General features: G+C 50.4%; 1 protein-coding gene across 2 annotated transcripts in view; it reads right to left on the bottom strand.

Annotated features, from left to right (window-relative positions):
* scyl1 (SCY1-like, kinase-like 1) overlaps window positions 1-16,314 on the bottom strand; it is a 137,516-nt gene that overhangs the window by 49,787 nt on the left and 71,415 nt on the right. For both annotated transcript variants that reach the window (XM_059955448.1, XM_059955446.1), the window contains exon 7: window positions 2,816-2,974. In XM_059955448.1, the coding sequence (XP_059811431.1) occupies window positions 2,816-2,974 (159 nt within the window). The remainder of the gene's footprint in view (window positions 1-2,815; window positions 2,975-16,314) is intronic.

Consider the following 16,314-nt stretch of genomic DNA (forward strand, 5'->3'; position numbering starts at 1 on the left):
GCACACCAAAAGCCTGAGGAACTCAGCAGATCAGGCAGCATCTGCGGAAATGAATAGATAGTCAACGACCACGGCCAAGACCCTTCTTCAGAACTATAAAGGAAGGGGGAAGATGCTGGGGTGGGGAAGGAGGCTCCATGGAAGGTGGTAGGGCTGCATGGGAAAGGTCAAGAGCTGGAGAAGAAGAAATCTGACAGAATGAGAATCAGAATCAGGTTCAATATCACTGGCGTATGTTGTGAAATTTGTTAACTTTATAGCAGCAGAACAGTTAAATACATGATCAATAAATATAAGAGGGAAAAAACTGAGTTATGTTAGGTATACATATGTATGACTATTAAATATTTTAAGTTAAAATAAGTCCTGCAAAAAAAAAGACTAGAAATAAAAAAAGTAGTGAGGTAGTGTTCATGGGTTCAATGTTCATTCAGATGGCAGAGGGGAGGAAACCGTTCCTGAATGTTAGAGGATTTTTGGGCTTACATTTAACAAGTGGCTTTGGCTACCAGTCTTCTGTTCCTTGACAAAGTACTGCCGATTCAGTTTGGATCAATGGCTTCCTGAAAGCCCAGTCCAGACGCTGCTGGCGCCGGTGGGATGAATGCGAATCAGAAGGTGTGAAGTTTGTACACAGCGTCAAAAGAAAGCATTGTCTATACTTTGTAAATACGGATTGTCCTTTGTGTTTAGCAAATAAATATCGAGCCCCTCATTGGGCCAGCAGACCTTTCAACCGATACCTGCTGTACCTTGTTTTGTCGAATAAAGAAGCTGCTTTGTATTACCAGAAACTCTCTCCGGTGATTTCATTCACGCAACAATGTGCCTCCTTCCTGGTCTGCCATTCTATTATGGCTGATTTATTATCCATCTCCTATTTTCTCCCCATAACATTTAACGGCCTTGCTAATCAAGAACCTATCAATGTCTGCTTTAAATACGCCCAGAGACCTGGCTTGCACAGCCATCTGTGGCAATGAATTCCATAGATTCACCGCCCTCTGGCTAAAGTCATTCCTCATCTCTGTTCCAAAGGGACATCCTTGTAATATGTGGCTGTGCCCTCTGATCTGAGACCCTCCCACTACAGGAAACATCCTCTGTACACCCTTCAGTCACGGGGCAGAAGTGAGTGTAGTTGAGTATTCTGAAGGAGAAGGTGCTTGGGAAGCTGAAAGGTGTGAAGACAGACTAGTCACCTGGACCTGATGGACTCTACCCCAGGGTTCTGAAAGAGGTGACTGAAGAGATTGTGGAGGCATTAGTGATGATCTTTCAAGAGTCACTAGATCCTGGAATGGTTCCAGAGTACTGGACAACTGCAAATGTCACTCCACTCTTCAAAAGGGAGGAAAGCAGAAGAAAGGAATTTATAGGCCAGTTAGCCTAATGTCAGTGGTTGGAAAGCTGTTGAAACCTATTGCTACAGATGAGGTTCCGGGGTGCTTAGAGGCACATGATAAAACAGGCCATAGACAGCATAGTTTTCTTAAGAGGAAATCTTGCCTGACAAATCCTGTGGAACTAACAAGCAGGATGGACAAAGGAGAATCAGGAGGCCTCTGACAAGGTGCCACACATGAGACAATTTAACAAGATGGTTACAGGAAAGATTCCAGCATGAGCCATTTTTGATTGGCTGCCGGTGACTAGCGGTGTTCTGCAAGGATCAATGTCGACCGTTTCTATTTACATTACATGTCAATGGTTTGGATGGTGATATTGATGACTTTGCAGAAAAGTTTGTGGATGATACTGTATGAAGACCGGTAGAGGGACTGGTAATGTTGAGGAACGGAAGCTGCAGAAAGGTTTAGACAGATTAGGAGAACGGGCAAAGAAGTGACAGATAGAATATAGCACAGGGAAGTGTACGGCCATGCACTTTGGTAGAAGGAATAAAAATGTAAACTATTTTCTAAAAGAGAAGAAATTTTTTTTAAAAAATCAGAGAGCAAAGGGACAAAGAAGATAAAGAGCCTTCTTGCAGGATTCCCTTAAGATTAACTTGCAGGCTGAGTCTGTGGTGAGGAAGGAAAATGCGATGTTAACGTTCACTTCAAGTGGAGTAGAATATAAAAGCAAAGGTGTAATGCTGAGTGTAAGGCATCGGTTAGACCACACGGAATATTGTGAGCACACTTGGGACCCTTATCTGAAAGAAGGCATTGGAGAGGGTTTCCGGGAATGAAAGGATGATCACATGAGGAGCATCTGATGCCTCATTCAGAAGAATGAGGGTGGAGCACATTGAAACTTACTGAAGATAGCCTAGATGGTCTGGATGTGGAGACGATGCTCCCGATAGCAGGATTCTCCAGAACCAGAGGGCACAGCCTCAGAATAGAAGGACATCTATTTAGGAATTTCTTTAGCCAGAGGGTGGGGAATCTGTAGAATTCATTCCCACAGATGACTGTGGAGGCCAAGTCATTGGGTATATTTAAAGCAGGTTCTTAATTAGTCAGGGCGTCAAAGGTTACGGGGAGAAGGCAGGAGAATGGGGTTGAGAGGGATCGTAAAGCAGGCATGATGGAATAGCAGAGCAGAGCTGAATGACAGTGATGTATGGTTTTACGGTCTGAACTTCTCCTATCCACGTACCTGTCGAAGTGTCTTTAAACATCGTTATTATACCTGCCTCAACCACTTCCTCTGGCAGCTTGATCCACATAAAAAAGAAATTGCCCCTCAGGGTCCTGTCAAATCCTGCACACTTGCACCCATCACCACAGGCCACCACAGAGGGCAGCAGCTTGTGCCACAGCACGATCCTGACACACTTGCCCTACCGCTGAGAGATGTGACGTACTTTGAAGAGAGGAGCAAGGATAATTGCACCGGCATTGCCGAACTCGAACGCCGTTAGCAGCTGTGGCAAGATTTTGTGCTTGCAGAAGTCCTCGGGGAAACTGTCAAGCTGCGAACTCAGCTCTGAGAAGAAGGTCTGTCGTTCAGCTGGCTCCTTGATCTGGGGATTGGAGGCAGAGAGAAGTGAAAGGCTATCCTCAGGTACGGAGCACAGCAGAGTGTGTCTACTCTCGCCACTGCCTCAGTAAAGCAATTAACATGATCAAAACTTCCACCTACCCGACACCACCTCTCCCCATACTCCCATCAGACATATGATAAAACTAACACCTGACACCCCTCTCCTCCTTCATCGAACACAAGATAAAACACCCACCGACACCCCTCTCCTCCTTCATCGAACACAAGATAAAACACCCACCGACACCCCTCTCCTCCTTCATCGAACACAAGATAAAACACCCACCGACACCCCTCTCCTCCTTCATCAAACACAAAACACCCACCGACACCCCTCTCCCCCTTCATCGAACACAAGATAAAACACCCACCGACACCCCTCTCCTCCTTCATCGAACACAAGATAAAACACCCACCGACACCCCTCTCCTCCTTCATCGAACACAAGATAAAACACCCACCGACACCCCTCTCCTCCTTCATCGAACACAAGATAAAACACCCACCGACACCCCTCTCCTCCTTCATCGAACACAAGATAAAACACCCACCGACACCCCTCTCCTCCTTCATCGAACACAAGATAAAACACCCACCGACACCCCTCTCCTCCTTCATCGAACATAAAACACCCACCGACACCCCTCTCCTCCTTCATCGAACACAAAACACCCACCGACACCCCTCTCCTCCTTCATCGAACACAAGATAAAACACCCACCGACACCCCTCTCCTCCTTCATCGAACACAAGATAAAACACCCACCGACACCCCTCTCCTCCTTCATCGAACATAAAACACCCACCGACACCCCTCTCCTCCTTCATCGAACATAAAACACCCACCGACACCCCTCTCCTCCTTCATCGAACATAAAACACCCACCGACACCCCTCTCCTCCTTCATCGAACACAAGATAAAACACCCACCGACACCCCTCTCCTCCTTCATCGAACATAAAACACCCACCGACACCCCTCTCCTCCTTCATCGAACACAAGATAAAACACCCACCGACACCCCTCTCCTCCTTCATCGAACATAAAACACCCACCGACACCCCTCTCGCCCTTCATCGAACACAAGATAAAACACCCACCGACACCCCTCTCCTCCTTCATCGAACACAAGATAAAACACCCACCGACACCCCTCTCCTCCTTCATCGAACACAAGATAAAACACCCACCGACACCCCTCTCCTCCTTCATCGAACACAAGATAAAACACCCACCGACACCCCTCTCCTCCTTCATCGAACACAAGATAAAACACCCACCGACACCCCTCTCCTCCTTCATCGAACATAAAACACCCACCGACACCCCTCTCCTCCTTCATCGAACACAAGATAAAACACCCACCGACACCCCTCTCCTCCTTCATCGAACACAAAACACCCACCGACACCCCTCTCCCCCTTCATCAAACACAAGATAAAACACCCACCGACACCCCTCTCCTCCTTCATCGAACATAAAACACCCACCGACACCCCTCTCCTCCTTCATCGAACATAAAACACCCACCGACACCCCTCTCCTCCTTCATCGAACATAAAACACCCACCGACACCCCTCTCCTCCTTCATCGAACATAAAACACCCACCGACACCCCTCTCCTCCTCCATCAAACACAAGATAAAACACCCACCGACACCCCTCTCCTCCTTCATCGAACACAAAACACCCACCGACACCCCTCTCCTCCTTCATCGAACACAAGATAAAACACCCACCGACACCCCTCTCCTCCTTCATCGAACACAAGATAAAACACCCACCGACACCCCTCTCCTCCTTCATCGAACATAAAACACCCACCGACACCCCTCTCCTCCTTCATCGAACACAAGATAAAACACCCACCGACACCCCTCTCCTCCTTCATCGAACACAAGATAAAACACCCACCGACACCCCTCTCCTCCTTCATCGAACACAAGATAAAACACCCACCGACACCCCTCTCCTCCTTCATCGAACACAAGATAAAACACCCACCGACACCCCTCTCCTCCTTCATCGAACACAAAACACCCACCGACACCCCTCTCCTCCTTCATCGAACATAAATCACCCACCGACACCCCTCTCCTCCTTCATCGAACATAAAACACCCACCGACACCCCTCTCCTCCTTCATCGAACACAAAACACCCACCGACACCCCTCTCCTCCTTCATCGAACACAAGATAAAACACCCACCGACACCCCTCTCCTCCTTCATCGAACACAAAACACCCACCGACACCCCTCTCCTCCTTCATCGAACACAAGATAAAACACCCACCGACACCCCTCTCCTCCTTCATCGAACACAAGATAAAACACCCACCGACACCCCTCTCCTCCTCCATCAAACACAAGATAAAACACCCACCGACACCCCTCTCCTCCTTCATCGAACATAAAACACCCACCGACACCCCTCTCCTCCTTCATCGAACATAAAACACCCACCGACACCCCTCTCCTCCTTCATCGAACACAAAACACCCACCGACACCCCTCTCCTCCTTCATCGAACACAAGATAAAACACCCACCGACACCCCTCTCCTCCTTCATCGAACACAAGATAAAACACCCACCGACACCCCTCTCCTCCTTCATCGAACACAAGATAAAACACCCACCGACACCCCTCTCCTCCTTCATCGAACATAAAACACCCACCGACACCCCTCTCCTCCTTCATCGAACACAAGATAAAACACCCACCGACACCCCTCTCCTCCTTCATCGAACACAAGATAAAACACCCACCGACACCCCTCTCCTCCTTCATCGAACACAAAACACCCACCGACACCCCTCTCCTCCTTCATCGAACACAAGATAAAACACCCACCGACACCCCTCTCCTCCTTCATCGAACATAAAACACCCACCGACACCCCTCTCCTCCTTCATCGAACACAAAACACCCACCGACACCCCTCTCCTCCTTCATCGAACATAAAACACCCACCGACACCCCTCTCCTCCTTCATCGAACACAAAACACCCACCGACACCCCTCTCCTCCTTCATCGAACACAAGATAAAACACCCACCGACACCCCTCTACTCCTTCATCGAACACAAGATAAAACACCCACCGACACCCCTCTCCTCCTTCATCGAACACAAGATAAAACACTCACTGACACCCCTCTCCTCCTTCATCGAACACAAAACACCCACCGACACCCCTCTCCTCCTTCATCGAACACAAGATAAAACACCCACCGACACCCCTCTCCTCCTTCATCGAACACAAGATAAAACACCCACCGACACCCCTCTCCTCCTTCATCGAACACAAGATAAAACACCCACCGACACCCCTCTCCTCCTTCATCGAACACAAAACACCCACCGACACCCCTCTCCTCCTTCATCGAACACAAGATAAAACACCCACCGACACCCCTCTCCTCCTTCATCGAACACAAGATAAAACACTCACTGACACCCCTCTCCTCCTTCATCGAACATAAAACACCCACCGACACCCCTCTCCTCCTTCATCGAACACAAGATAAAACACCCACCGACACCCCTCTCCTCCTTCATCGAACATAAAACACCCACCGACACCCCTCTCCTCCTTCATCGAACACAAGATAAAACACCCACCGACACCCCTCTCCTCCTTCATCGAACATAAAACACCCACCGACACCCCTCTCCTCCTTCATCGAACACAAGATAAAACACCCACCGACACCCCTCTCCTCCTTCATCGAACACAAGATAAAACACCCACCGACACCCCTCTCCTCCTTCATCGAACATAAAACACCCACCGACACCCCTCTCCTCCTTCATCGAACACAAGATAAAACACCCACCGACACCCCTCTCCTCCTTCATCGAACACAAGATAAAACACCCACCGACACCCCTCTCCTCCTTCATCGAACACAAGATAAAACACCCACCGACACCCCTCTCCTCCTCCATCAAACACAAGATAAAACACCCACCGACACCCCTCTCCTCCTTCATCGAACACAAAACACCCACCGACACCCCTCTCCTCCTCCATCAAACACAAGATAAAACACCCACCGACACCCCTCTCCTCCTTCATCGAACACAAAACACCCACCGACACCCCTCTCCTCCTCCATCAAACACAAGATAAAACACCCACCGACACCCCTCTCCTCCTTCATCGAACACAAGATAAAACACCCACCGACACCCCTCTCCTCCTTCATCGAACACAAGATAAAACACCCACCGACACCCCTCTCCTCCTCCATCAAACACAAGATAAAACACCCACCGACACCCCTCTCCTCCTCCATCAAACACAAGATAAAACACCCACCGACACCCCTCTCCTCCTCCATCAAACACAAGATAAAACACCCACCGACACCCCTCTCCTCCTTCATCGAACACAAGATAAAACACCCACCGACACCCCTCTCCTCCTCCATCAAACACAAGATAAAACACCCACCGACACCCCTCTCCTCCTTCATCGAACATAAGATAAAACACCCACCGACACCCCTCTCCTCCTCCATCAAACACAAGATAAAACACCCACCGACACCCCTCTCCTCCTCCATCAAACACAAGATAAAACACCCACCGACACCCCTCTCCTCCTTCATCGAACACAAGATAAAACACCCACCGACACCCCTCTCCTCCTTCATCGAACACAAAACACCCACCGACACCCCTCTCCTCCTTCATCGAACACAAGATAAAACACCCACCGACACCCCTCTCCTCCTTCATCGAACACAAGATAAAACACCCACCGACACCCCTCTCCTCCTTCATCGAACACAAAACACCCACCGACACCCCTCTCCCCCTTCATCGAACACAAGATAAAACACCCACCGACACCCCTCTCCTCCTTCATCGAACACAAGATAAAACACCCACCGACACCCCTCTCCTCCTCCATCAAACACAAGATAAAACACCCACCGACACCCCTCTCCTCCTTCATCGAACATAAGATAAAACACCCACCGACACCCCTCTCCTCCTCCATCAAACACAAGATAAAACACCCACCGACACCCCTCTCCTCCTCCATCAAACACAAGATAAAACACCCACCGACACCCCTCTCCTCCTTCATCGAACATAAGATAAAACACCCACCGACACCCCTCTCCTCCTTCATCGAAAATAAAACACCCACCGACACCCCTCTCCTCCTTCATCGAACACAAGATAAAACACCCACCGACACCCCTCTCCTCCTTCATCGAACACAAAACACCCACCGACACCCCTCTCCTCCTTCATCGAACACAAAACACCCACCGACACCCCTCTCCTCCTTCATCGAACATAAAACACCCACCGACACCCCTCTCCTCCTTCATCGAACACAAGATAAAACACTCACCGACACCCCTCTCCTCCTTCATCGAACATAAAACACCCGACACCCCTCTCCTCCTTCATCGAACATAAAACACCCACCGACACCCCTCTCCTCCTTCATCGAACACAAGATAAAACACCCACCGACACCCCTCTCCTCCTTCATCGAACATAAAACACCCACCGACACCCCTCTCCTCCTTCATCGAACACAAGATAAAACACCCACCGACACCCCTCTCCTCCTCCATCAAACACAAGATAAAACACCCACCGACACCCCTCTCCTCCTTCATCGAACACAAGATAAAACACCCACCGACACCCCTCTCCTCCTCCATCAAACACAAGATAAAACACCCACCGACACCCCTCTCCTCCTTCATCGAACATAAGATAAAACACCCACCGACACCCCTCTCCTCCTCCATCAAACACAAGATAAAACACCCACCGACACCCCTCTCCTCCTTCATCGAACATAAGATAAAACACCCACCGACACCCCTCTCCTCCTTCATCGAACACAAAACACCCACCGACACCCCTCTCCTCCTTCATCGAACACAAGATAAAACACCCACCGACACCCCTCTCCTCCTTCATCGAACACAAGATAAAACACCCACCGACACCCCTCTCCTCCTTCATCGAACACAAAACACCCACCGACACCCCTCTCCTCCTTCATCGAACACAAAACACCCACCGACACCCCTCTCCTCCTTCATCGAACACAAGATAAAACACCCACCGACACCCCTCTCCTCCTTCATCGAACACAAAACACCCACCGACACCCCTCTCCTCCTTCATCGAACACAAGATAAAACACCCACCGACACCCCTCTCCTCCTTCATCGAACACAAAACACCCACCGACACCCCTCTCCTCCTTCATCGAACACAAGATAAAACACCCACCGACACCCCTCTCCTCCTTCATCGAACACAAGATAAAACACCCACCGACACCCCTCTCCTCCTTCATCGAACATAAAACACCCACCGACACCCCTCTCCTCCTTCATCGAACACAAAACACCCACCGACACCCCTCTCCTCCTTCATCGAACACAAGATAAAACACCCACCGACACCCCTCTCCTCCTTCATCGAACACAAGATAAAACACCCACCGACACCCCTCTCCTCCTTCATCGAACACAAGATAAAACACCCACCGACACCCCTCTCCTCCTTCATCGAACACAAGATAAAACACCCACCGACACCCCTCTCCTCCTTCATCGAACACAAAACACCCACCGACACCCCTCTCCTCCTTCATCGAACACAAGATAAAACACCCACCGACACCCCTCTCCTCCTTCATCGAACATAAAACACCCACCGACACCCCTCTCCTCCTTCATCGAACACAAAACACCCACCGACACCCCTCTCCTCCTTCATCGAACATAAAACACCCACCGACACCCCTCTCCTCCTTCATCGAACACAAAACACCCACCGACACCCCTCTCCTCCTTCATCGAACACAAGATAAAACACCCACCGACACCCCTCTCCTCCTTCATCGAACACAAGATAAAACACTCACTGACACCCCTCTCCTCCTTCATCGAACACAAAACACCCACCGACACCCCTCTCCTCCTTCATCGAACACAAGATAAAACACCCACCGACACCCCTCTCCTCCTTCATCGAACACAAGATAAAACACCCACCGACACCCCTCTCCTCCTTCATCGAACACAAGATAAAACACCCACCGACACCCCTCTCCTCCTTCATCGAACACAAAACACCCACCGACACCCCTCTCCTCCTTCATCGAACACAAGATAAAACACCCACCGACACCCCTCTCCTCCTTCATCGAACACAAGATAAAACACTCACTGACACCCCTCTCCTCCTTCATCGAACATAAAACACCCACCGACACCCCTCTCCTCCTTCATCGAACACAAGATAAAACACCCACCGACACCCCTCTCCTCCTTCATCGAACATAAAACACCCACCGACACCCCTCTCCTCCTTCATCGAACACAAGATAAAACACCCACCGACACCCCTCTCCTCCTTCATCGAACATAAAACACCCACCGACACCCCTCTCCTCCTTCATCGAACACAAGATAAAACACCCACCGACACCCCTCTCCTCCTTCATCGAACATAAAACACCCACCGACACCCCTCTCCTCCTTCATCGAACACAAGATAAAACACCCACCGACACCCCTCTCCTCCTTCATCGAACACAAGATAAAACACCCACCGACACCCCTCTCCTCCTTCATCGAACATAAAACACCCACCGACACCCCTCTCCTCCTTCATCGAACACAAGATAAAACACCCACCGACACCCCTCTCCTCCTTCATCGAACACAAGATAAAACACCCACCGACACCCCTCTCCTCCTTCATCGAACACAAGATAAAACACCCACCGACACCCCTCTCCTCCTCCATCAAACACAAGATAAAACACCCACCGACACTCTCCTCCTTCATCGAACACAAAACACCCACCGACACCCCTCTCCTCCTCCATCAAACACAAGATAAAACACCCACCGACACCCCTCTCCTCCTTCATCGAACACAAAACACCCACCGACACCCCTCTCCTCCTCCATCAAACACAAGATAAAACACCCACCGACACCCCTCTCCTCCTTCATCGAACACAAGATAAAACACCCACCGACACCCCTCTCCTCCTTCATCGAACACAAGATAAAACACCCACCGACACCCCTCTCCTCCTCCATCAAACACAAGATAAAACACCCACCGACACCCCTCTCCTCCTCCATCAAACACAAGATAAAACACCCACCGACACCCCTCTCCTCCTCCATCAAACACAAGATAAAACACCCACCGACACCCCTCTCCTCCTTCATCGAACACAAGATAAAACACCCACCAACACCCCTCTCCTCCTCCATCAAACACAAGATAAAACACCCACCGACACCCCTCTCCTCCTTCATCGAACATAAGATAAAACACCCACCGACACCCCTCTCCTCCTCCATCAAACACAAGATAAAACACCCACCGACACCCCTCTCCTCCTCCATCAAACACAAGATAAAACACCCACCGACACCCCTCTCCTCCTTCATCGAACACAAGATAAAACACCCACCGACACCCCTCTCCTCCTTCATCGAACACAAAACACCCACCGACACCCCTCTCCTCCTTCATCGAACACAAGATAAAACACCCACCGACACCCCTCTCCTCCTTCATCGAACACAAAACACCCACCGACACCCCTCTCCCCCTTCATCGAACACAAGATAAAACACCCACCGACACCCCTCTCCTCCTTCATCGAACACAAGATAAAACACCCACCGACACCCCTCTCCTCCTCCATCAAACACAAGATAAAACACCCACCGACACCCCTCTCCTCCTTCATCGAACATAAGATAAAACACCCACCGACACCCCTCTCCTCCTCCATCAAACACAAGATAAAACACCCACCGACACCCCTCTCCTCCTCCATCAAACACAAGATAAAACACCCACCGACACCCCTCTCCTCCTTCATCGAACATAAGATAAAACACCCACCGACACCCCTCTCCTCCTCCATCAAACACAAGATAAAACACCCACCGACACCCCTCTCCTCCTCCATCAAACACAAGATAAAACACCCACCGACACCCCTCTCCTCCTTCATCGAACACAAGATAAAACACCCACCGACACCCCTCTCCTCCTTCATCGAACATAAGATAAAACACCCACCGACACCCCTCTCCTCCTTCATCGAACACAAAACACCCACCGACACCCCTCTCCTCCTTCATCGAACATAAAACACCCACCGACACCCCTCTCCTCCTTCATCGAACACAAGATAAAACACTCACCGACACCCCTCTCCTCCTTCATCGAACACAAGATAAAACACCCACCGACACCCCTCTCCTCCTTCATCGAACACAAGATAAAACACCCACCGACACCCCTCTCCTCCTCCATCAAACACAAGATAAAACACCCACCGACACCCCTCTCCTCCTTCATCGAACACAAGATAAAACACCCACCGACACCCCTCTCCTCCTCCATCAAACACAAGATAAAACACCCACCGACACCCCTCTCCTCCTTCATCGAACATAAGATAAAACACCCACCGACACCCCTCTCCTCCTCCATCAAACACAAGATAAAACACCCACCGACACCCCTCTCCTCCTTCATCGAACATAAGATAAAACACCCACCGACACCCCTCTCCTCCTTCATCGAACACAAAACACCCACCGACACCCCTCTCCTCCTTCATCGAACACAAGATAAAACACCCACCGACACCCCTCTCCTCCTTCATCGAACACAAGATAAAACACCCACCGACACCCCTCTCCTCCTTCATCGAACACAAAACACCGACCGACACCCCTCTCCTCCTTCATCGAACACAAAACACCCACCGACACCCCTCTCCTCCTTCATCGAACACAAGATAAAACACCCACCGACACCCCTCTCCTCCTTCATCGAACACAAAACACCCACCGACACCCCTCTCCTCCTTCATCGAACACAAGATAAAACACCCACCGACACCCCTCTCCTCCTTCATCGAACACAAAACACCCACCGACACCCCTCTCCTCCTTCATCGAACACAAGATAAAACACCCACCGACACCCCTCTCCTCCTTCATCGAACACAAGATAAAACACCCACCGACACCCCTCTCCTCCTTCATCGAACACAAAACACCCACCGACACCCCTCTCCTCCTTCATCGAACACAAAACACCCACCGACACCCCTCTCCTCCTTCATCGAACACAAGATAAAACACCCACCGACACCCCTCTCCTCCTTCATCGAACACAAAACACCCACCGACACCCCTCTCCTCCTTCATCGAACACAAGATAAAACACCCACCGACACCCCTCTCCTCCTTCATCGAACACAAGATAAAACACCCACCGACACCCCTCTCCTCCTTCATCGAACATAAAACACCCACCGACACCCCTCTCCTCCTTCATCGAACACAAGATAAAACACCCCGACACCCCTCTCCTCCTTCATCGAACATAAAACACCCACCGACACCCCTCTCCTCCTTCATCGAACACAAGATAAAACACCCACCGACACCCCTCTCCTCCTTCATCGAACATAAAACACCCACCGACACCCCTCTCCTCCTTCATCGAACATAAAACACCCACCGACACCCCTCTCCTCCTTCATCGAACATAAAACACCCACCGACACCCCTCTCCTCCTTCATCGAACACAAGATAAAACACCCACCGACACCCCTCTCCTCCTTCATCGAACATAAAACACCCACCGACACCCCTCTCCTCCTTCATCGAACATAAAACACCCACCGACACCCCTCTCCTCCTTCATCGAACATAAAACACCCACCGACACCCCTCTCCTCCTTCATCGAACACAAGATAAAACACCCGACACCCCTCTCCTCCTTCATCGAACATAAAACACCCACCGACACCCCTCTCCTCCTTCATCGAACACAAAACACCCACCGACACCCCTCTCCTCCTTCATCGAACACAAGATAAAACACCCACCGACACCCCTCTCCTCCTTCATCGAACACAAAACACCCACCGACACCCCTCTCCTCCTTCATCGAACACAAGATAAAACACCCACCGACACCCCTCTCCTCCTTCATCGAACACAAGATAAAACACCCACCGACACCCCTCTCCTCCTTCATCGAACACAAGATAAAACACCCACCGACACCCCTCTCCTCCTTCATCGAACACAAAACACCCACCGACACCCCTCTCCTCCTTCATCGAACACAAGATAAAACACCCACCGACACCCCTCTCCTCCTTCATCGAACACAAGATAAAACACCCACCGACACCCCTCTCCTCCTTCATCGAACACAAGATAAAACACCCACCGACACCCCTCTCCTCCTTCATCGAACACAAGATAAAACACCCACCGACACCCCTCTCCTCCTTCATCGAACACAAAACACCCACCGACACCCCTCTCCTCCTTCATCAAACACAAGATAAAACACTCACTGACACCCCCTCTCCTCCTTCATCGAACATAAAACACTCACTGACACCCCTCTCCTCCTTCATCGAACACAAGATAAAACACCCACCGACACCCCTCTCCTCCTTCATCGAACACAAGATAAAACACCCACCGACACCCCTCTCCTCCTTCATCGAACATAAAACACCCACCGACACCCCTCTCCTCCTTCATCGAACATAAAACACCCACCGACACCCCTCTCCTCCTTCATCGAACACAAGATAAAACACCCACCGACACCCCTCTCCTCCTTCATCGAACATAAAACACCCACCGACACCCCTCTCCTCCTTCATCGAACATAAAACACCCACCGACACCCCTCTCCTCCTTCATCGAACACAAAACACCCACCGACACCCCTCTCCTCCTTCATCGAACACAAGATAAAACACCCACCGACACCCCTCTCCTCCTTCATCAAACACAAGATAAAACACCCACCGACACCCCTCTCCTCCTTCATCGAACATAAAACACCCACCGACACCCCTCTCCTCCTTCATCGAACACAAGATAAAACACCCACCGACACCCCTCTCCTCCTTCATCGAACACAAAACACCCACCGACACCCCTCTCCTCCTTCATCGAACACAAGATAAAACACCCACCGACACCCCTCTCCTCCTTCATCGAACACAAGATAAAACACCCACCGACACCCCTCTCCTCCTTCATCGAACACAAGATAAAACACCCACCGACACCCCTCTCCTCCTTCATCGAACACAAGATAAAACACCCACCGACACCCCTCTCCTCCTCCATCGAACACAAGATAAAACACCCACCGACACCCCTCTCCTCCTTCATCGAACATAAAACACCCACCGACACCCCTCTCCTCCTTCATCGAACACAAGATAAAACACTCACTGACACCCCTCTCCTCCTTCATCGAACATAAAACACCCACCGACACCCCTCTCCTCCTTCATCGAACATAAAACACCCACCGACACCCCTCTCCTCCTTCATCGAACACAAGATAAAACACCCACCGACACCCCTCTCCTCCTTCATCGAACACAAGATAAAACACCCACCGACACCCCTCTCCTCCTTCATCGAACACAAGATAAAACACCCACCGACACCCCTCTCCTCCTTCATCGAACACAAGATAAAACACCCACCGACACCCCTCTCCTCCTTCATCGAACACAAGATAAAACACCCACCGACACCCCTCTCCTCCTCCATCGAACACAAGATAAAACACCCACCGACACCCCTCTCCTCCTTCATCGAACATAAAACACCCACCGACACCCCTCTCCTCCTTCATCGAACACAAGATAAAACACTCACTGACACCCCTCTCCTCCTTCATCGAACATAAAACACCCACCGACACCCCTCTCCTCCTTCATCGAACATAAAACACCCACCGACACCCCTCTCCTCCTTCATCGAACACAAGATAAAACACCCACCGACACCCCTCTCCTCCTTCATCGAACACAAGATAAAACACCCACCGACACCCCTCTCCTCCTTCATCAAACATAAAACACCCACCGACACCCCTCTCCTCCTTCATCGAACACAAAACACCCACCGACACCCCTCTCCTCCTTCATCGAACACAAGATAAAACACCCACCGACACCCCTCTCCTCCTTCATCGAACATAAAACACCCACCGACACCCCTCTCCTCCTTCATCGAACATAAAACACCCACCGACACCCCTCTCCTCCTTCATCGAACATAAAACACTCACTGACACCCCTCTCCTCCTTCATCGAACACAAGATAAAACACCCACCGACACCCCTCTCCTCCTTCATCGAACATAAACACCCACCGACACCCCTCTCCTCCTTCATCGAACACAAGATAAAACACCCACCGACACCCCTCTCCTCCTTC

The sequence above is a fragment of the Hypanus sabinus genome, chromosome 31 (genome assembly GCF_030144855.1).
Source record: "Hypanus sabinus isolate sHypSab1 chromosome 31, sHypSab1.hap1, whole genome shotgun sequence".
In the NCBI taxonomy this organism is placed as follows: Eukaryota; Metazoa; Chordata; class Chondrichthyes; order Myliobatiformes; family Dasyatidae; genus Hypanus; species Hypanus sabinus.